This window comes from Eupeodes corollae, chromosome 2 (assembly GCF_945859685.1).
Source record: "Eupeodes corollae chromosome 2, idEupCoro1.1, whole genome shotgun sequence".
NCBI lineage: Eukaryota > Metazoa > Arthropoda > Insecta > Diptera > Syrphidae > Eupeodes > Eupeodes corollae.
Window position 1 is genome coordinate 108,032,583 of NC_079148.1, and position 24,841 is coordinate 108,057,423.

At 30.5% G+C, this 24,841-nt stretch overlaps 1 protein-coding gene across 5 annotated transcripts in view; it reads left to right on the plus strand.

Annotated features, from left to right (window-relative positions):
- LOC129946264 (heparan sulfate 2-O-sulfotransferase pipe) overlaps positions 1-24,841 on the plus strand; it is a 163,072-nt gene that overhangs the window by 128,319 nt on the left and 9,912 nt on the right. For 2 of the 5 annotated variants that reach the window (XM_056056393.1, XM_056056392.1), the window contains exon 3: positions 2,747-2,808. In XM_056056393.1, coding sequence (XP_055912368.1) covers positions 2,747-2,808 — 62 coding nt within the window. Of the gene's footprint in view, positions 1-2,746; positions 2,809-3,997; positions 4,558-4,635; positions 4,791-4,860; positions 5,776-7,337; positions 7,928-7,992; positions 8,148-8,208; positions 8,671-24,841 lie in introns of those variants that run through there. The other 3 variants (XM_056056395.1, XM_056056391.1, XM_056056394.1) reach the window with 3 other exon arrangements.

Consider the following 24,841-nt stretch of genomic DNA (forward strand, 5'->3'; position numbering starts at 1 on the left):
GTTGTTTGAGTCGAAAATCAATTTTTACCAACTTTTATTAATTTTTTTTAGATTTTTATTTTTGTAAACATAAAACGGTCAATTCGATTTCTCTCGAAATTTGTTTGAATGTTAAAAAAAAGTATTTCTTATAAGTTAAAATTAGTTGGAAGCCATAATTTGAAAATTTTAAAATGATATTTGAGTCAAAATTTAATTTTTACCAACTTTGAGTATTGCTTTTTTTCGGATTTTATTTTTTGTAAAACTTGATTTTGCTCAAAATTTTACCAGATGTTAAAAACGTTATTTTTCGTTGAACGAAACATTATTTTTTATTCGTAAAATTTTTGAGGTGACAAATTTTTTAAAAGTTTAATTTTTTTTAAGATTTATAAAAAACAACCGTTGATTGGATTTTTGTTCAAATCTCTTACGTTATTAGTTCGTGGGATATTTAGGATAAACCGAAATGTTCACCATTTTTTAAACAGCTATGGTAAAAAAACCACCTGCTCAATTTTCTTGAGAGCCCTTTCTGGATCTTACTGCATTATTATCTGCATACAAAAATGTATTTGAAGTAGATATCTCTACTGGTTCTTGATTTATGGACGACGAAAAAATGTCGCGAACGTACAAACGTACGTACACACACACGCACAGACATCTCTCTAAAAATCATTTATTTCGACTCTAGGGCCTTTGGAACGTAGAGATATGTCAAAATTTTCAATTCAACAAATCGGACCGAAATACAATACAATTTTTTTTTTATATTAAAAGAAAGCCAAGTTAAAAAACCATAGACAATTTAATAGAAGCATGTTCGGTTTGGACAAAATTCGAATTTTCAGTTTTTGACTAAAAACCAAATAACCTACTGTTATTTTTCGTTTAAAAAATGAAAAACGCCTTAGGGAATCTGCCCAAAAATTTAATTTCTAAGCTTGAACTCAATCAACGAAAGAACTTGGTTTGTAGGGGCGAGGACAAACAGACAGATGTACAAACGGTATCATGGGATCAACTTTTTCGACTACTCTACTATCGTAATGTCATGTTTCATCAAAGTGTTGAGTTCAAAATGTTGTACGAATGCAATCCTTGAAATTCTTGCCATTTAGTTTCTATACACTCTTGATGCGTAGGATTGTCATGCTAGAAGTCTTCAGTTCAATTCCTGCCTGTGCCACTTAAATTAGCAGTTCGGATTCAACAAATAAACTGGGGTCCCCTACATTCCTGACATGAATCGTACACAGGAATGGTTGAGAACTGTAAAACACTAGGCCCTAATTTTACAAACACCTGACACAAATTTAATATATGAGATTTAGGCCCTTATTACAACAAGTGAATTGAAAGTTCGATTTAATGGGAACGTTTGAAAAATCTTATATATATGGCAAAGTTAAGATTTGTGTGAATTTCAACTTGCAAATAGGTCAACATCTTTTTTTCTAAAAATTTGGTTTCTGAAGTAAATATTGAAATGGGATTCGCGAAATGAGTGATTTTAAAAACGTTCGCTTTCAGTCAAACGTTCGATGTGCTTTTCGTAATAATGGCCTTAAAAAGTTGTTCAGTCCGAAGATGAGAACACTTAAAAGTAAAAAGTGTAGATTACGTGGTTTTCAACTATCTAAAATAAAAATTAAATACCCATTGTTTTTTTTTATTTATTTTGAGAACTTCCGAAAGTACTTTATTAGAAAATATCACTCAAGAACAAATTTTTAGATTTAAGAAATGTTGTATCAGAAAAATATATGTTTTGTCGGAATTTTCTATTTTTCATTTTGTATGTAGTTTAAAAATACTTCTCCCGACTAACCCTGGGATATAGACCACCGATTCAATTACATTTGTTTTCCATTTCAAACTTTTGGCCCAGTATGAGCTTTCAAGTATTTTTTTAAATTTTATTATTTTACATTCTCAACTTTTTATACAAATTTGGAGCAAAAGGTCAAAATCTTGGATTGAATTTTGTATAATTTGTATTTTTTCTAAGAAACGTCAAATAAAATTTTCTAAAAAATGTACCAGATATCAAAAAAGTCTATTTTTTAATATTATTCTGTATGTAATATAATTGTTGTTCTGAAAGTTATTTTTTCTTCTTCTTAAAATTTTTTGTAACAAAACACCAGAAAAAAATTGTATTCGCTTAAATGATTTTGACTGTATACTGCCCATAAGTATGAATGGTTAAAGGTTAAAGACAAACTTTTCATTTCAGCTTCAACACAAAGCTTAATCGTTTCTTAGTTTGTGTATAGAATTTTCCTATCGGTTATGTACCTTTGTAAACAATTACCTAACTTAAGGGGAAAACAAAATATGTACAAAACTGCATAATTTTCTGTTAATGTTATGACTTAAAAATTTTGAATTTATTATGAGGGCTTATATTCTTGATAAATATTGATTAACATGCATACCTGGTGTTATGTTTTAAATGGCTTATATACAGTTTTTCAGTTTCGAGTTAAATCAGGACAGTTAAACATTTTTAGAAAGAATCAAGTGGCAGTTTTATTTTACAAAAAATAAGAACGTCCTAAAAGTATACCAAAAGTTGCGAAAAGGTAAAGAACAAAAAAACGTTAGATTTTAAACTTAATGCACTTAAATAAAACATTGTTCTTAAGCTTAAGTTAAATTTTATGAACATAAAAATGACTTATTTTTAATGAATTAGTATTTAAGTTCTATTTTTTCCTATAAAATTATACAATTAATTCTTTATTAAAATTTTCAGGAAGTGGGAATGACATCAACACACTCCATGGAACATATCAATATCTTAAAAGCACTGGACAGGTATGTGTGTCTCATTCAATACTTTTATCAAGAACATATTTTCATTCTGGGGAATTCATCAAATTTCATTTGATACATTGGTCTTAAGCATACGAGGAAATGTTGCACTGGTAGCCGAATTTTCGCTGGTGATTGATATTTCATATCTTATTTTATTCTATCGCTTTATAAATATTTTCTACGGACTTATAAGTGTGTTTCTTCATCTTTAAATGCTTACTTTTTTTGGAAATTAAAATCAAAATGTATATTGAAATACATGTTTGCCTTTTTTTGAAATGCTAATCGGCTACCGTTTCTCTCCATTCATACCATAGCTTTTTCAAAAGAACCATTGAAAAGCTTAAATATCTACGCTACGCTATACGTACTATACCTTTCTTTAAACTTACCATCGGAATAACTTCTTGAACTTAAATTCTTATCAAGGAATCTTCCTTGTTCTAAAATTTTGAATCTTAAAACATAAATTGGTTCGAGCATTTGGAAATTTTCTATAATTTATCAAGTTCTGTTCATACGAGAAAGAGGTTTAGGAACCATCTTGAAAGTCTTAAGTTATGTTTTTTGTGATGAGTGTAAATGTACATAATTATTTTGGGGACAATTTTGGTAAGTATTTTAACGAACTCAACACAAAAATGGTGAAGGTGATCGATGGTCTACAAGTTAAATCAAAAATGAAAAAAATAAGATGTCAAAAACTCAGGTATGGAGCTCTAAAAAAAGGCTTACGCATAAGGAACGGTCAAAAACTAGGATTTGAAAAGGCTTGGAAATGCAATCCATAAAATTAAGCATAAGTAATTTGTAAGAAAATATGATCAATACTGAAATAAGTTTTGTAAAAGCTTTAACATAAGGAGGTAAGACTGTATGTATTTTATGGAAAGCTGTTTTGGAAGACAAGTTTTTGTTACTAACTGATTTATTATGTTAAATGTTTAATGTGAAACCCTTTAGGCATGTTAATAACCATTTATAAGCTACATTTAATTAAAAACTTTTTGTAAAAAAAACTCCTTCCAAATGGTTACTAGTTCAACATATTCATCTGAGCTTCAAACCAATAAATGTAAAAATGAGCAATAAATGAATTCAATCAAAATCAAAAATAAAATCATAGGTCTTCGCTTATGGTACGAGTCGTATGTAAAAATTGTGTCAAACCTTTTGTATACGAAAACAGATTGAAACTCTTAGTCCTGAGAAATACAACAACACACCTAAGGCCGAAGTAGATATATTATTCTTTAATCGTGTCCCCAAAGTTGGCAGTCAAAGCCTGATGGAATTGATGAAACGTTTGGCAAAAATCAATGGATACATATCGGTGAGAGATAAACCCCGTGAAATGGAAACAATTCTAGTTACATCGGGAAGAGCTTATCAAATAGCTGACGAGATAATGGAATTAGCTGAGCCAGCGGCGTATTCCAAGCACATTGCTTATATAAATTTCACCCAACTCGATTTTCCAAGGCCAATTTATATCAATCTTGTTCGAGATCCTATCGAAAGACTTGCTAGTTGGTTTTATTACATACGAGCTCCATGGTATATAGCCGATCGGAAAAAGCACTTCCCCAATACAATACAACCGTCTGCTGAATGGCTTGGGAAGGATTTTGCAACCTGCTTACGAAATCATGATCCTGAATGTATTTTTGAGCAAAACAGTATCAGAAATCTAGGAGATCACAGACGCCAAATGCTGTTCTTTTGTGGACAAGATGACGCTGTCTGTTTGTGAGTATATCAAGATTAAAATCATCATGTAGTAACGATTTCAAGCAATATTTGTGCTGCACGAAATGTGTGCATTAGACCGTTCAACTCGTTCCATGCCTTACAAATTGCGAAAAGGACAGTGGAGAAAGAGTATGCTGTTATTGGCTCATGGGAGGACACTAATATTACACTTACGGTCTTGGAAAAATATGTTCCGAGGTTTTTCACTCAGGCCTTAGATGTTTATCAAAGTAAGTTTAGAGTCAAGATTGAAGTAGTTTCTTTAAATACTAGAAATTATGTCTCTCTTTCTTTTTGCAGAGAGTCAACATTCCTTGGGAAAAGTTAATAAGAATACAGCAAGGCCACCAGTAACTCAAGAGATAAGAGATTTACTTAGTCGAAATATGACAAATGAAATTGAATTCTACCAATTTTGTAAACAAAGATTGTACAAACAATATCTTGCTGTTACTTTGAAATAAGAGAACAATCAAAACATGGATAGAATCGGCTAAGGTTATTTTGAGGGTATTTTTGCTATCACAATCGACTTCAAAATTTGTGTATGGTAATATAAGTAATGAATTAAACGGTGACTTCCCAGCTTCCAAATATGACGTCTAAGTATTTATCAACTATCATTTAAAATTTAGAGACCGTACAATTGCAAAAATGGAACAAGTTTGTCCAAATTGTCTCTTTTTTCAGTAAAAAGAAAATAAACGTACTTTTGTAACCTGAATTTATGAAGATTAAAGACATTTATTATAAAAAACAGACATGGAAACCAATAAGAACATGTAATTGTCAATCAGGTTTACAGCTTGAAACTTTTTATCTTCATACAGTAGGTTTTCAGTTAACTTTCAATGAAATATTGTTTTTTTTTCAGATATTACCAAATTTAGTTTCTTCTTTTTCAGTTCTTACTAATTTTTTTTAATACATTATTTTTGGAAGGAAACCACTAGAACATTAAAGATGTTATACCATTTTTCAAGCTTCTAGTTACTCTAGCCATATTAAGCTTCAAACTTCGAATTGAACACTCAAACATTTTTGTTGTGGAAGTTACTTAACATAAAAACGATTATCAAAATACACAGATGGACGATTGTGACTCATTTACTGTCAAAAAACCTTAGCTGTTTTCATCCCAAGACTAAAGATCGCAATTATTTTCCAGCATGTTGGATTTTGGATATATGCTTTAGACTAACAAATTTTAGCAAAACAAAACTGATTATGCCAGTGAAGTTTTGATATCCATTTCTGCTAATCACTTTTCACTTTTCAAAAAAGGCTGCACTCTAAAAAATTTGAGTTTGGTGAAACGTATTTTGGAAAGAGGAAAACTTTTTAATTCAATAATTTCTTCTTTGCAAATTTTGCGTTTAGTGAAACATAATTTGCATATTAAAAGTGCAAAGTTGCAAAGAAGTAAGTGTTTTGCGAAACAGAGCGTAAGTCGCTCTTCAATAGTATTTATTGTGACTATTATGCAGTAAGTTAATAGACAGAAATGTGAACAGAAAATTGATGGAAGTATGTCAATTTTTCACTCAAACAAATAAGACTTTTTGACATATAACAATATACTCGTTATCCAAAATCCAATATGCTTTTAAATTTGTGTGAACTTATTCTTACATTTGGACTTAATTTTATTTCAATTATTGATTGTTGTGCTTTTTTATACGCCCAGTGATCTTATGCCATTTATTTATTGCTAATATTTATTTTAAAAATATATTCTAACATTTAACTGAAAAAATAAAATTGTTTTTCGTATATCAAACAATACGAAATTAAAAATCCAGAAAAATTAGGTATGCACTTTGAAAGCAAAATTGTAATAGATTTAAACTTTAGTGAAGAACTTATTTTATGCGTTTTTAGAACTTCGTGAACATCATCTTAATTTGGCACACAGTTTTAGGTCGATTAAATATGTTAGTTATAGTTTTATTCAAATTAATTGAAAATATCATACATTTTGATGTAAACTGTAAGGGATCTACTGGAGAGCTTCTTTTATATCGGAATACTTCTTTTCCACGAAATATTTTCTACAAAAAAATATAATGACTTCAAAATGAAATATTTTTACGAAGAAAACTTTTGAGCAGGGACAATTTCACTACATACATATTTTTAAAAAAAAATTAGCAGTTTTCGCCATATAGACAAGGATTTGGAATTTTTCAAACAAACGGGCTTAAACTTTCCATCACTCCTTTTAGTTAATGAACTGGTTGTCAGTATTGAACGAGCGAAGCCTAAGGATGGATACTAGGGTTCTACGAATTTAGTGCTGAAAACGTTCAAGTACTATATAAGGATAAACGAACCATCTAGATTTTTCTACAGAACTATTTTAAAATGGCTATAAATGTGCAAATATTAAAAACAAAACTATTAGTTTTCATTGGAAAAACTTATGCAAGCATATCTTAACTTCAGAGAGGACTACACGACTGATGGAAAAAGTGATTAGTGCTTTGAAAATTGTTTTGAGATGTTGCACTTTTTAGAATTTAGGAGGCCACATTTGTTAGTTAATGTTACTTGCAGTTTTTTTTTTGAAATTACGCCACTTTTATGACTTTTGAAGTACTTCTAATATCTCCAAGTATCGATTTTCAATTATTTCTCTTCCGCTACTGCTCTCATTCCTCTAAATAATATTATTTGTCATGTAGCTACACTTAATCATAACTACCATAAAGGTTGACTATCTTAACACCTTTTCATACAAAATGAAGTTTGTTTCACTTATAAAAAAAAATTCACAGAATACACTCAAAGAAACACAAATCCAAAACGATGACAATAATCTGAATAATACAAAAAGAGCACAAGTTGATATTATTTTATTCAATCGAGTACCAAAAGTAGGAAGTCAATCTTTAATGGTACTAATGAATAAACTTGGAAAGATAAACAATTACATTGCACGAAGGGATAGTGGAAAATCACATGAAACAATTATACTTGATAAACACGCCCAAAAAGAATTTGCTATCAATATAACAACTTCCATAACACCACCATTTGCATATAGTCAGCACATAGCATATGTTAATTTTACAAAATTGCAAATGCCAAGACCAATTTATATTAATTTAGTACGAGATCCAATTGAAAGAATTATCAGTTGGCATTATTATATTCGAGCACCTTGGTATTATGAGGATTTGAAGAGAAAATTAGGTGACAAAGCGCCATCTATGCCTGATGAAACATTTATGAATATGGACTTTGACACATGTGTCAAAACTGGGGACATTCATTGTCAGTTTCCACAGGAAGAGAAAACTAATCTCGCTGGGGATCATCGTCGTCAAACGTTGTTCTTCTGCGGTCAAAATAGGAAAAGATGTTTGTAAGTTACCACCCGAACTGTAGCAGACTTTGTATGACTAATATATGAAAATGTTTTTGAATCAGACCATTTAACTCAAAAGGTGCACTTCAAAGAGCTAAGAGAACAGTAGAGAAAGAATACGCAGTTGTGGGAACCTGGGAAGATACTAACATCACTCTGGCAGTCCTGGAAGCTTATATTCCAAAGTTCTTTAGACATGCTAGAACTGCGTATTACCGTAAGTTTAAGAGTTTTTTTTATTTTTTCACGGTAAAAAAAAGTTATTTTTTCGCTTTCAGTTGGACATGATATTCTTTCAAAAGTAAATAGGAATAAATTTAAAAAATCGGCCAGCATGGAGGTGAAGGAATTACTGCAAAAGAATTTCACGAGGGAAATAGAATTCTATGAATTCTGCAAACAGAGACTGTACCGACAGTATGCTGCAATAAGTGAACAATACGGTCAAGATGAGGATTATATTCTGGTTCCAGATGATGATAATTAGAACTTAACAAAAAAACCTTGATAACATTTTTAAAGAAATAGTAAAAGAGAAGATTTTGTTTTAACAAAAAATAAACTTTATTATACAGTATGGTATTTTCAAATTCTATAAACTTTATAATAAAAAATATTTCTTATTGGTTCCGAAAAATCAAATAATTTAAATTCAGTTTATTTGAAAGTATTATAAAAGTCCAGTCAAAATAGATATAAAATTCATCAAACTAAGGAATAATTCACGTACCAATGAAAATTGGGTTGTTACAGAGACAAAAAGTCCCAAAAAATCCAAAATGAAAAATTATAGTTTTAGCATTTAACTTAAAAGCTTCAAAAAAGGTTTTATTAAGACTTTGTAAAACATAAGATATTATACAGAAACAAACTTGTAGTTTGATTTAATCAAGAAACCTTATCAATATTTGTTTAAGGATCTGTTTAAACTTTTTATAGTGAGCATAATCACTTTAAGTAAAGAAATATGTAGTATACATACTCTTTTATTTATTTTTGTATTTAGCTCGTATAACATTAAAACGTAAGACTTATAATTGAGCTTTAATATCAAGAAACAACACAATCTTGCTTATACAACAAAATCAAAATAGAAATCCTCCTCATGAAAAATGTAATATTGATGCAAATTGGTACAGACATTCAGACCAACTTAAAATCTATAAAAAGTCCACATACATCCTTAGTAAGTGTAGAAATAAATATGGTCCTAAACAAATTTCCAAACAAAATTTCTAATCAGAGATCATTTAAAAAGTGTTATGCCCAAAATACGAAATGTTTGAAATATTTCGACAGCTTCCTATCCCAATATTTTATTATGCGTCACTTGTTTGGAAAAAAGTCTAACCCTTGTTAATATACAATTGCATTCAACTGCAAGCCAAGAAATAGTAGTTACTTTTCAAGTGCATTCAATTTTATATAAAATTTATTGTGTTTAAATTTATTTTTTATTTGTTTTACTTTCCATATTACGAGTACACAAATTGTTGAAGATTTTCAGATTTTCTATGAGAACAAGGTCGATAGACTGTGCACCTCACTCCATAAGATCTTATTTTGAAATTACTGCGTTGTTTTTTATTTGTATGGTTTCCCTATTTTATTAAGAATACCCAAATTTAAGTGGCATCTCATCGTCCACGTACCGAAGACTGATGTTTTGACTATTTTTACGTGCTAACCCATTGAAGAGCCAAGTTATTGGACTTATTTTATAGTAAGAAAAGCAGATCTAGATCATGAAACCGCAGCCGCCGTATTTTAAGGTCTTTATTTTATTTGGAGGAAAAGACTTTCAGTAATACGTTTGATGCCTCTCAAAAACAGAAATTTATTCTACTTATACAACTAAGACCTTCAGTCATTTGAAAGTCCTTTTTAAAAAAAAACAGTGTTCGTAAAAAAGCACCATTTTCAATTCAACAAGACAGATCGATTACAATAACATTGAATTTAAAGTCAAAAAACAAAATGTTACAAAATTATAATAAATACTTCAAAAAGTTTTTTCATTTTTTTTTTTACAATTTGAAAACAAACACAATAACCTTTTGTTGCTTAAACTATGAAATTAATGAAAGTAATTCATTAAATCATATTATTTTCTTATTAATGGGACAAAAATTTTCACATACGTGCTTTCGCCATGTAAACATCAAACATCAAGGGTTTAAGGATTTTGGAAAGATATTATTTTTAACTTCCAATAAGAAGTTATTGTAATCGGTCCAACTTGTCGAATTGAAAATTTTTGACATTTCTGGACGTTTCAAGGTTCCTATATGAGATTTTTAGAGAGATGTCTGCCCGTGCGTGTATACGTACGTTCGTATGTCTGTACCTCCGTACTTTCGGGAAGTTTTTTGTCGTCGTCCATACCTCAAGAACCAGTAGAGATATCGACTTCAAATAAATTTTGTTATCCAAATAATATTGCAGAAAGATGCAGAAAGAACTTTTAAGAAAATTGAAGTGGTGGTTTGTTTAACATGACAATTAAAAAAAAAATTGAACATTTTGGTTAACACGAAATATCTCAAGAACTACGACTTGAAATAAATTTTGTATTATACACTGAGTTACAAAAAAAGTAGCGCACCTTGAAATGTTTGTAATAATTTTAAAAGGTTCTCTACGATCACGTTCCTCAAAAAGACCATATCTCAGCCCACTTTACAGTGTCTCGGAAAGAACAGGGCGCTTTCTTATCATTTTTTCCAGCAGCATATGTTCGATGGGATTCATGTCCGGGATAATGGCAGGCCAAGCCTTCACATCGATTTCTACTTCTTCCAAGTAGTCCGCAATGCATCTAGCAACGTGAGGCTTCAAAATCTCCACCAATAAATTTTGTGAAAGGAACGACATATTCTTCCAACATGTTTGTGATGTAATAATGGTAGTTCAACGATCAATCCAGTATGCACAGCCCAGTTATTCCAAGCACGGAAATTCCTGCTCACACCATGAAGAAACCTCCCTAGAAATGTTCCCGCTGGGCAACTGTTGTCGAATTGTATCTCCCACGTGATTTTCTCCACACTCTCGAACGTCCATCTGGTGTAGACAAAACCTGGACTTATCAGTGAAGAGAACTATACCCTAGCCGGCCTTGGTTCAATCTTGATGAAGGCGACCAAATTCAACTTTTCAACCGCTATTTGGTGACGATCTTGAAAGCTTTAAAAAATAAATTAGGTTGCGCAAGAGTCCGTCGAGAACCATTGCCTAGTGACTTACAACTCTCAATCATTCTTGTGTGTGTGTGTATTTGCAAGGATGGGGGGGACCTTCAGTTTATATGCCGAATCCGAACGTCTAATTTGAGAAAGTACTCTTTCAAGACAAGAATTACTCTTGGAGAATTTGTCATCATCAAATAAAGCGGTATATTATCAAAATAATAACAACACATCATAAGGCCACCTTTTATTAAATTAGGGTATATTGTAAAGTGGTATCAAATAAATATATTTTTGGGAAAAAAATCCCACTAACGGTTTTTTGTAAATCAAAAAAACTGAAAAAAAAATAATTTTCACGTCGAATATTTAATGACCAAAAATTTGGCTCAAAACATTTTGGTTCGATATAATTTTATCCGCAACAAAAACACCTTTCTATGAAATTTGTTGAACCTTCAGGTGCCTAATCTTGATTTCTTGGTTTTTCATGGGAAAAGAAAATTATATGGGCGAAAATTTTGATATCTTTATTAAATTAATAACAAAGCAACAAAGTATATCATAGTGTTGCTAACTTGTTTTTTAATTATCAAATAACAAAAAAGCACAGGATTAGATTTCTTAAAAAAGAAAATACACGATAGGTCCAAATAAAGTATAAGTTTTCTATCGGAAATGTCATCTAGGTATTTTATGAGCACTTTTCATTTAAGCTCTTACAATTGAACAAGTTTTTTTTAAAACGTGACTTTAAATGGTGTGGTAAATGGGACAAGATCAATTGTCTCCAAAGCATTATTATATCAAAACAGAGCACCAGCAAAAATAAACATTAAAAACCAAACTGCAAAACCCATTCACGATTATCTTTTCTAGTTGGGGAGTAGTTTTTATAAAGCCTTTTTAAGTAGTTTCAATTTTGTATATCCATGAAGCTGTGTAAATATAATTTTACATTGGCTTCACTTTCAATTCAATTCAAGTCACGTCAATCCAAAGACACCAAAGTATAGACCTCCAACGTAAAATTCAGGTTAAGACTAACTTACTTAAATGAAAAACCCACCCGTGGGAAATTTTATTTCTTTTTTGTAAACAACTAAATAAAACTATAATAATTTAATTCAGTAGTCAAACAAGAGTCATTTCAAAAAATTGTCTATTAGTTTTAATTGCGTCGAATCTAACGAGCTATATTTGGATTTCCTGTAGAATGGCCAAGAGGCAGGCGTGAAGCTCAAGTTATTTGTGTGGTTCATTTATTCGAATTGCAGCTCCTCCTTAAATTGTGATAGAGTTTTAAAAATAAAATAACATCTGATACTTATTTAAACTGATGGCGAGCCTATACCTGTACATTTAACATTTATCAAAAATATCATTGGTCAACGGAGTAATGTAGCAAGCAATCAAATTATACCTTTTCTAAGGTTTTTGATGGTCTTAGTTCGAACCCGAGTTCAAAGTCTTAGTTCGAACCCGAGTTCAAAATGTATCTTTCCCCAAAGATAAAACCTTTTACTTCGAAAACAAACCTTATCTAAGGCTCTTTGAGACTAAGTAAATTCATGAAGCAGTGTTTTTTTTTCAATAAAATTCTTCGCCTGCCATATATAAACCTTTAAACAACACCAAAGCATTTATGGTAAAAATTATTCTTAATAGAAAAATGCTGAACGGTATAAAAGAAATGTTTGTTCTTAGTCTTTGGGTTTCGAACATGAAGTTTTTAGAGTATAAGAAAATATAAAAATAATGTTAAAAATGGGTATCCCTGAGTTTTGGGAAATAAAGCTCTATCTAGAAAATAGAGATATCTCTATTTTATTTTAACGTTGACATTATTTAATATTTTTGATATTTAATATTTATTTATTTGTATGTCAGCTGAACATCAAGTTAAACTTATAAATAGTACAGGATACTAAACATTGATTTGAGATACAATTAACAAAAGATATATTAACAAACATGTGAGAAAAAAATTAACAAAGAATTAGTTAATAATAATTATACATTATACATTAAAAATGTTTTAATTAACAAAAGTTAATTAAAAGTTATCTAAATCAAGAAGCAAGGAAATTAAAATTGAAAATGATTAATTTTAAAGTATGTCAAGTTCAAGTTCGAGAAATATTCAAAACAAATTCCTTGAAACTTTCTGTTTTCGATTCTAGACCTCATATGACTGGGAAGGTTATTCTATAGTCTAAGAGCAGGAACGAAGAATTGCCTGTGCGATGTCAAACACGTAGGTGGACGAGCGCAATAAAATGGAACGGCTAGAAACACACAAATTAAGTCTGTTACGTAGATAACTTGAAGTCTTTTGAACAATCAATTTGAAGATTAAAATATATCAACGATATTTGATGAAAGCTACCAGATCGCAATTAAAAAGCTGACGAGCTTGAGAAGAGACATGATTGAACCTATGCCTACGTCGAAGGTTAAAAGCAAACCGAGCTATTGCAATAAATAACATCTTTAGATTGTGAGCTGATTGAGAATCAAGACCAGCAAACAGCTCACACCCGTATGTTACTGTAGGTAGGGCAAGTGTTTTTACCAGCTTTAATTTAATATGGGTAGGTAGTACGTATTTAGTAACAGATAGTGCTCTAAGTGAAGTATACATCTTTGACACAACTTTATCGACATGGTTATTCCAAGTTAACCTGTTTTTAAAGAATAAACCTAAATGTATAACATGGGCAACATATTCAATAATACAATTATTCACCATAACGGGGGGAAAATTATCTGGGTTTGGTTTCAGGATTGAGTTTAAGTCCGTTCCGTGTCGACCAATCATTTTTAGCCTGTAAATCAATATTCATTTTAGATATTGCATCCTTAAGCATCATCATAGGAAAACTAATATATAATTGGACATCATCTGTATATCTGACAATAAGACAAAGCAGAGGGCAGATCATTAATGAACAATAAAAACAGTAAAGGTCCAAGGATTGATCCCTCAGGAACGTCATCATTAACAAGTGTGTTACGTGTGAAACACTACATACTTCAAATGAATTGTTGAAAGCATCCAATTTTTGAAGTAATGTTCGACCACTTTTTGACACATAAGTGCTCAAGAGTTCAAAGGTTTATCTGCATAGACACGGTCTTTCCAGAAGCTCTACAAATAAAAGTCCAACTTTGCCAAATCCCATGATCTTGGTGTTCATTTCATATCGCCACGACGAGAAATTATGCAACTAATCCATATTCGCTCGAGTTGTGTGGCATGTGGCTTGGCACCGCCTCGTTGAAACCACATATTCTCCAAGTCATATAGCAGGCAAAAAAAATTGGTTATTATATGACCATAACACTCCGAATTGACGATGACATGTCCATCGTGCGTCATTTTCGAAGAAGTAAGGTTTAATAACACCTCCGTAGGAAAGAGTGCACCAAACAGTGACCTTTTGTGGATGTAATGGCTTCTTTTCAATTAAGTTAAGAGACCTATTTTCGCAAATGTCAGAGTTTCTAGAGATTATCTTTCTTTACAGTCGAACCGTAGATTTTAGATCACACATAATGGTTCCTAGATTACGAATATCATTTATATTTTATTTACAATTTAGTTAACAGAGTTCGGACTTGTCACAAATATATATCATCTTTATGGACCTACAAAATTTGGCAAATCTAAATGAGCTTGCAAACACTTAACATTATTACTTTTTTACCAAGCAAGGAAGTACTTCTATGGTACATATGCAGGTCTTAAGCCGTGAAATAACCAAGTTAATGTGTATTCGAACTTTTGGCATTTAAAACTGAGCAAGAGTGGAGACGTAACATTACTATAAACATAACTTACATATTTTAAGTCAAACATTCAAATCGCAGATACTAGAAAAAAGAGAACGACTATCGAATAAACGAGTGATTAATTAACAGCAGCAGCCGCAATAAAGTAAATTCCAAATACTTCAAGTCTATCTCAGGTAATAAAGAGGTGTATATTGGATATGCGAAGCTTCAACTAAACAGACCTGTTTAAAAAAGTAGGTTATCTTCCAATCTATTTATTGCACACTTTTTTCGAAGAGTAAAATTTGTTACTTATGTTGGTTAAACGCTCATTGCTTAAAATAAAAAAGAGGCTGGGATGCTCCCCACACTGATAACTTCCCATCCCGTCCGTCGATTTCTCTTGCTTGTTTTTATGACAAAACGGACTTTTGGGTTTATATAAAAAAAACTGAATATCGAAAACAATATTTTCTGTGAAATAAAAAAAGGTTGAAGACATTGCTTTTAATTTTTGTAAAGCTATTTGAGTCGGAAATCAATTTTTACCAATTTTCATTGATTTTTTTGTTTAGGTTTTTATTTTTTGTTAAAAAAACTTTCATCCCGATTTTTCTCAAAATTTTATTGAATGTTGACCACAATATTTTTTGAAAGATAAAAGGAGTTTAAAGCCAATATTTCAAATTTTTGAAAAGGTATTTTTTTGTTTAGGTTTTTGTTTTTTGTAAAAAAAAACTGTCAATTCGATTTTGCTCAAAATTTTACCGAATGGTGAAAAGAACACTTCTTATAAGTAAAAATCAGTTCGAAGCCATAATCACAAAGTTTTGAAAAAATATTTGAGTCGAAAATCAATCTCAAAATTTGACTGAATGTTGACATCAATATTTATTTTCAATATTTCAAAGTTTTGAAAAGATATTTGAGTCGAAAATCAATGTTTACCAACTTTTATTAATTTGTTTGTTTAGGTTTTTATTTTTTGTCAAAAAAACTGTCAATTGGATTTTTCTCAAAATTTCTCAGAATATTAAAAACAATATTTCTTATAAGCTAAAATTAGCTGGAAGCCATAGTCTCAAATTTTTGAAAAGATATTTGAGTCGAAAATCAATTTTTACAAACAACAAAAATATTGTTTAGTTTTAAAATTCTTAAATTCGTCAAGGGAAGCCTACATTTCATATGAGCGCTTAAATGGCCGGAGGAATAAATATATTGATATGCATAGTCATAGTCTTTCAGAATGCTGTAACTTGTTTAAAAATAACAAAATGTCGGGACAATTAGAGACGCTATTACATATAAAAATTTATGGGCATTTCCATTTTTCCAAAATTTAATGAATATCTTGAAATTAAAATCAAACCCAATTATGCGCTTCCTCTCAAAAATATTTGAACATATAACTTCAAATCGAAAGTAATACCCATTTGAACCCGTTCCAAATAAAAATGAAGTACATGATAAGAAACTTACTCTCGTATCTAAAAAGTCTGTTTGAATATATATTTTCTATATTTTTAGATTTAAAAACGTCAAAAAACCTTTATTAACTAATTATTTCATTAATTTTGTCTACATACATTTTTAAATATTGTCTTAAAAATAATTGAAATTAAGTTATTTAGTTCTTATTTTACATTTAAATTTATTTTATTTAGTTCCTATTTTACATTTGAATTTCATTAAAAAATGTTCACCCTTTTCTGAGATATTGAACAAAAACAATTTTGATCATCGAATATATGTAAGTATAAGAGCTTGTGCTTTTAAAACCGGCTCAAAAAAAACTTTAAAACAAAATAAAGGTTATGTGAGAAGTACGTTTCTGGAGCATTACAATAATACGATTTTCTTCTTGTTAGAAGCAAAGTCGAGTTAAAAAAAATTGGTTTAATTTAATAAAAAACTATCGGTTCGGTTTTGAGAAAATTCGAATTTTTGGCCAAACAATTTTTTGGGGGCTGCTGTTATTTTTCGTTTTAAAAAATAAAAAAAACTCCTAACTAACTTGAACTAAATCGACACAATAGCGAGGGCCGACAGACAGACGGAATCGAAGGGATAACTTTCATCGACTTCTCTGCCATCGTAATGTTTCTATGTGTTGCAATTGAAAAAAAAAAATTGAAAGTAAAATTGACAGGACGCAATACGACGAAAATTGAACGCTTTCAGTGGAACGATTTTGTTCCGAAGTGTGCAATCAACAATCAGCTCTTCTCTTTTAAACGATTCCATCACTGAAAAATCATGTACCTACTTTTTTAGCAGCAAAAATCTAAAACTCATCAGATTTCGGCACCAAACAAAACAATTTGACTCTCTTACTAGTTTTTAAATCTTGCAACAAAATTTGGAATAATAAAAACTAATGATAGCTCCTACTGGACCATAACTATGGAACTCACATTAACATTGAATTCTATCTTTAATTTAAACCTTCAAAAGATCTCTTTCTGCTTAAATCACACATCATTCAAATTAACTCTCCGATTTTTGCATGTTGGTGTATCTACCGTCGAATAAATCGAAACTTAATAAATCACTTGTCTCCTATATCAACATAATTTGTAGATTTTCAACCTCAATCCAGACCATCTAAACAATACCAAAAAAGCCGAAATGGATGTTGTTGTTTTCAATCGAGTACCGAAAACTGGTAGCGTTCAACTTGTTCAGCTTCTAAAAAGTCTAGCCAAAGTCCATAGTTTTGGAGTTGCTATTGACAATCAAGTTGATGGAATAAAATCCTATCTCAGCAAAGAGGAAGAAGAAGAATTAGTTGATAACGTTGCCAACAATTTACAAGAACCATTGGTTTTTGTTAGTCACGTTAATTATATGAATTTTACAAAGTACCAACAAACACGACCAATTTATATAAACATGGTTCGAGATCCCGTCGAAAGGGTTATAAGTTGGTTCTACTATGTTCGGTCGCCCTGGATATTTGTGCCAATGCGAAAGAAAATCAATATGAAAATGCCCAACCCCAAATGGGTTAATATGGATTTTGATGAATGTGTGAAATCAAATTCAAAAGTTTGTTCATATATTGAAGGATCGAGTTCGGAAAAGGTGGGAGATCAGAGGAGGCAAACTTTATTCTTTTGTGGTCACAATCCAAAGAAATGCATGTGAGTTTGAATGCAACTTAAATTTATTTACTTAAAAAAAAAAATATAAACAATATTTTAAAGGCCATTTAACTCAAACATTCCATTGCAAATTGCCAAACGGAATGTAGAGAGGGAGTATGCAGTGGTTGGAACTTGGGAAGACACAAATATCACATTAACTGTTCTCGAAAAATATATTCCAAAATATTTTAAGGGTGCAACAGAATTATACTACAGTAAGCTATATTTTACAAAGTTGCATTTGTTTTGTTTTTCATAGTTTTCTACTCGAATTATTAAAACATTAAAATTTTTATAAATTGTATTGCTGTTTTGTTGATAAAATCAAATTTGTACTGATCTTCAATTTATTATTAATTTTTAATTCGATTTTATCAAGTTATTTAGAACTGCATTCGTATAGAAAACATATTTTAAAATCTAAAAAATGCTTCTAAACCATATTATGGTTTTAAATTAAATATTTTGAAGCTTACCCCTTTCTAAATCTGTAGCTATTGAGTTGAAATGAGTTTGAGTAGACTTTCTATAAGGAATTCGAGTCCAATTTTATACATGAAATCCAGAGATTTATTACATACTATTTTTTGTTCATTATCGTGTTTTGAAAATATGGAAAAATGCAAAAACTAAATTTTTTGAAATAATTATATTTAATTATTTATTATTTATTTTCTTAAGAAAATAGTTACGTTTCGACATATAAGATAAATATTTTTAAAAAAAATCTCGGTTTTGGAATTTCAACCAAAATTTAGAATTTAATGCCATTTATAGCTTCCGTTGGTTTTCATCATTGAACAATTCACTTAGAGATTTAAAAGCAATTAGTAAAGTTACCTATTTTGTGTTTGGTATTAAAATGAAGCCCATAATTTATAGAACTTTTTTTACAAAAAAAAATACTATATTTAACTCAAAACTTTTCTTAAGGTTTATTTTTAGTTTTTCGATGATAAACTCGTTTCAATGAAAGGCTGGAGCCAGTTATTGCTATCATTGAAATCGACCCGGACAATTTTTTGAATACTGATCGCTCGGAAATCACCCAAAGAATTTTTTTTTGAAAAAAAGTGTAATTGCTCATATGCTTTTTCTCTAAAAATTTATTTTTCTATTTCCCGGACAGAATATCAATTTCCTGAACAGCTGATACAACAACTGATTTGTGTTCCAATTCAATTCAATGACAGAAATTTTTAATGAAAGCTATAAACGACCTGCCAAAAAAAATTCCAATGTTTGTTTTCAAAGTGTTTCGTTTTCCTTTAATTCCCACCTGTCAGTTTTACATTCAATTAACAACTCTAACCGTAAATGCTTGATTGTTATCAGGATGGTAATGGTTGAATTTTACTCGAAATCTATAACCTATCTATCGTCTTTAATTTTTGACATTTTACATTTTAAGCAGCAGCTATATTATAAAAATTGAGTGATGAAGAAAGAATTTTCAAAAAGTTTCAATTAAATTTGTATCATCCCATAGGAAGTTATTGCAATCGGTCCACTTTGTCGAATTGAAAATTTAATTTAATTTTGAAAAGATTTTTAGAGTACCGTGGCGTGATGGTTAGTGCGTTGGACTGTCCAAGATCTCAACGGACTGTTGCGCCACCTAATTTATTTTTATTTATTTAAAAAGATTTTTGGATATGTCTGAGATTACATGTGAACGTACGCTTTTTTCGGAAGCTTTTTTCGTCGTCCATATCTCAAGAGCCAGTGGAGACATCGACTTAATGTTGTTGTAAAGATAATTATGCAAAGATAAAGATGAAGAAATGACTTCTTTAAAAAGATCAAATTGAAAGTTTTTTTTTTACAAAATATGAAAACCAAAAAAAAAAACATTACTAAAAATTGGTTAAAATTTATTTTCGACTTAAAAATCTTTTAAAAATTGAAAAATTTGGTCTCAAACTAATTTAATCTTTTAAGAATATAGTTTCCGTAATTTAGTAATTTGTTCATACAAATACAACTGTAATTTTTTCATAAAAAATAAAATCTACAATATCTCGATGTCTCGTGCATAAGTGATATTTTTTCAAGAAATGATACTTAAATTAGTAAAAATTGATTTTCGGCCGGAAACTGATTTTCGAATAAAAATATTGTTTTTCGGGAAGAAAAAGATATTGAAATCAAACTTAATTGATCATATGAAAAATATTGTTTTTAACTTTTAGGTAATTTTTTAATTCAATGAACAACTTTTTTTTACAAAACACGTAATCTACGAAAAAACAAAAAACTGATGACAAATGAGTTTTGACTGAAGTATTAGGAGAACAAAGAAGTCAATATCTTTCCTAGTTTTTGAGATATTGTGAAATATTTCTCTCCTTATTTCTTATATTCTTTTAAGTTCTAAAAATCATGTTAAATATTTCAACCAATTTTGTATTACTGATTAAACTAGAAAACTTAAGTGGTTTTATTTTTACTTGCGACATATAGGAACTATATGGCAAGTTTTGCATTCGTGCAAAATTTCGAACTCGAGATTTTAATCAAACATGATATTACGATGGTAGACAAGTCGAAAAAAGTGGGTCCCGCGATTCCGTCCGGTCGGTTTTGTCTGTCTGTCCACGCTCCTACAGCCTAAACCATTGGTTCGATTGAGTTCAAACTTGGAAGTTAAGGTTTTGAGCAGATTCGCGTTAGGCGTTTTTTTCATTTTTTTTTTAAGATCAAAACTAACAGTGGCCACCATAGAATTTTGTTTGTCAAAAAACGAAAATTCGAATTTTTTCAAAAACAAACCGATAGATTTTCTTTAAATTTTCTCTAAAATTTTATTTTTAAACTTGGCTTCTTTCACTAAGAAAAACAAATTTTTGTATTGCTCAGGAAAGGTACTGCTCATAGAACCGTTATTTTGTTTTTTAATTTTCTCAGCAACTTATAAACCGATTTCAATAATTTTTTCTCTGAATAAGCTCTTATATTGCTTTAACAATATTTGATTATCAAAAGTGAAATTTTTTATTGCTTGGATTTTTAAAAAAATATTGAATTTTATTTTTTCAAAATTCGATATCTCAAAAACGGGTCAACATTTTTTTACGAAATTCAAATGTGTAGCGTATATTTTTAATATCTTAACAACTGTATACCAAAAATATTTTTAGAACAAAATTGAAAAATTTTATATATAAAAAATTAATTTAAAAAAAAACCGCTCTAACGATTTTCATAAAAAAATTTTGAAAAATCAAATGTTTTTTTATTTATAAAATGGCATTTAAATTTTTGAAGACAAACTTATTTTTCGGGCGAAATTTTGAATCTTAAAATAATTTTTTTTTAAATATTTTAACTGTGCATGAGCCCGAAAGAGCGCATTATTTTGACAAAATTGTAATTACATTCCTAGCTTTTATCTAAATTAGTGCATTTGGTACATATTTATGTATTTTTATAACTAAAATTATTGTAAATACCAACAATGGCCGCTCATGTAGCGCAACTTTATCGGATTAACGAATATGATATATTTAATCAACAATCTATTTTAAAGTGTCTATCAAGAAGTATTATCTTGGTACCTTTGTACATGTGATTTTAAAATATTATTCTTTACGAATAAGGTTGTTTCACACATGATTTACTTTCCTTCGCCTATATAAACTTAGTACCTACAAGTTAAAGAAACGGGTCAGAAAGAGTATATGTATTTTCTATTAGAATCACTTTTTCAACGTACCTATACACATTATACCTAATTATAAAGGTATTACGTACGACTTCTACAACTACTGCTTACGTGTCACTTCATAACTAAAATCCCAAACGCACAAAAGCCTGATTGTAAACAAAACATCAATAGCAATTTCTTGTACCTGTTCGTATGCTTGTTATTTTTTTAAACTTTAACAAAATAAATAAACTGAACGTAAAAACTCCATGTTTGCGCTGAAAACTTGTAGTAAAGAAGAAATGTAGTATGTACCTTTTAGCTACCAATAACATTCCTTCATTATCATCATAAACATGTCCTTATCTATCTATCTGCATAAAGCTAAGAACGCCAATGAACTATTCTTTATTCGTTTTAGACATCGACCTGCTACCTAACTACACAACCAACAGGCGATCGCCTTACAATTTAAACATTCATGGTCATGCCTCTTTCTTATCTTATTTATTTTCCATCCTGGTTCTTCTAATATGAAATTACAATAAAGCTATCTAAAGGAAAAAAGTTTTGAAGAAACAAGTTGAATCTATATGAATAGAATCGTAGCTTTATACATAATAGAAACCATTTTTCATATACAAAGATCGTACCAAAGTAAAAGCAGACTTATGAATGTAAATAAAAACAAATATCGGTAAAAGATCCTAAACAGCTGACGTAAGAATGCAAAAGTTTGTTTCATCCCCTTATTAGATAAATAAAACAAAAACAAATTCATCAACCTTCATATGGAAGCTCCTTATGTGAAAATATACACAAGGATAGACTCAAATAGAATGAAGGAAATTGTGTAGACTTTTTGGGTCGAAAATTAATTATCTCCCTTATTCTGCTGGCTGCTTATGGGAATGGAAATAATATTTTTCTCTCGCTACCGCTGAATTTCTCCACTTTTCTAACGCCACGCCAACGACTTGGCATCTGGTCGCCCTTAAAGTTTCTGCTCATGAGAGTACTATGGTTTTCATATACAAAGATCGTGCGGTTTTTTTGACAATTCAAATGGCATTTATATCTTTGAAGCCAAACTTATTTTGCAGGTATATTTTTAAATCTCATGTAAGTACTTTTTTTAACAGACTCTGTGCATACAGGAGCAAGTTCGTGCGACCCAGTCGTGCATTTTATTTTTTGCATGTTTTCGAGAAAATTGAAACTAGTGAAAAGTTTTTTATTTTCTAAAGGTTAGAAAATATCTCCCTTCATCTTTTTTGCTCTTACGCTTTATAAAAAGTGTTACAGTGATCGGATTTAGTTCAAATCTGCACTGTTTTTATTTAATAATCTGTATCCATCTAGACGGCAGTTTCATAATACCTCCCTCCTTATTTGCGAAGAACTTGGACAGAATTTTTAACAAACGTCTTTTAAGTTCAATTTTACACTAAAAGGGTGTTCGCCATGGATAGGAACAGCTAGTAATCACTTGGCGCGTATGGTGGATGCGATAAAACCACTCATTCGAGCTCCCGTAGCTTCTGACGAGTCTTCAACGAAGTGTGCACTCTGGCGTTGTCCTCGTGGAACACGACACCTTTCCTGCTGGCTAATTCTGGACGCTTCTGGTCGATCGCCTTCTTTAAGCGGAGCAGCTCGTGGTGTATGATTACTTTTCAATTTCAACAAAAACACAGCAATACCTTCCTGGCCGTCAATCTCGACTTAGCCGCTGTTTGGGAAGATTCACCGGCTTACTACTACAATCTTTTTCGCTTGATATTGTCGTGTGTGATCCGTTTTTCGGTGCCAGTCACTATCCGCTTCCAAAATGGGTAGAGTTCGTTCCGTTTCAGCAGCATATCGCATATCCAGAAGGTTTTTTTGAGTCAAATCATGCGGCATACAAACAATAAGCTTTTTTGTATCTAGCCTTCTGGAGTTGGTTTAAAATGGTCAAGTGACTAATTCCCATCTATGTGGCGATGTCACGAGATGCCACATGTGGGTCTAACTCGATGTTTTACATAATATGATTCTCATTTGTCTTCCGCCGGCTGGCTAATCCATGGTGTCGTTTAAACCGGCTCTGAATCGTCGAAACCATTGCTCCGCGTTTCGAACTTTTAGAATTACATCCCCCAAAACACTTAACAAGTAATCTGACGGAAAATTGCATTATCGGATTTGCCTTTAACGAAGGAAAACTTTAAAATAATGCAAATTTCGGCGTTAGTAAACTCCATGTTTACACGTTTATAACTGTTGAACACAATATCCTAACTAATCATGCACAGTGTTGTTTTGCAGATTATGTCAAGACCTTTCAAATGATGTATTATAGTATTGCCAGATACGTGCTCTTTAGCACGTTGTACAAATTCAAAAGACAAAAAGGCGGTAGGGAGATATTTTCCAACCTTTGTTTTTGTAGATTTTTCACGCAATAGTCCCTTTATCTAGTTCAATTATTAGGACTTAAAATACCCTTTTTGATGCTCTGGGGAAGATGGACCAACTTCTTCCTATCAACAATAATTTCATGCATTTTAACAGTGTACAAAAAAAGGATTATCTTTTGCGTAATCTCAAATAGTGCCATTCGGATCCGGCTTTTAAGAACTGTAGGTTACTAGAACATACGAATAGTTAAGAGATGTAAGGCGCCAGCCCCTTTTTCACCGCTATACTTGTACTGAAAGTATGATAACAGAACTGAAGGAATCTAAATTTGTCTATTAAATCTAATGAAAGCAGTAAAATTAAAAAAGGCGTTGAAAAAAGGTAATAATTTCTCTGGCGAAAGCAAACGAGTAGAAAATTTGAGAAACAAAATAATAACATTTGTTTATTTTTAAGTGAATTAAAGAAAAATCAACATAACCTTTTTTAATTCTTATTTTATAGTGGGATTAAATGAAAATATAAAAAACCATAATCCAATGAAAGCACACATAAGTGAAGAAATCAAAGAAATGGTTCGCAAAAATTTCACACGAGAAATTGAATTCTATCAATTCTGCAGACAACGTCTTTATAAACAGTACCTGGCTGTAAAACTTGATGAATTAATGAAATTTGATAAAACGCTTTCGAAAACTAAACAAATAAACTAAACAATTTAAAAAACAATACAAAATTGTCTTATTTT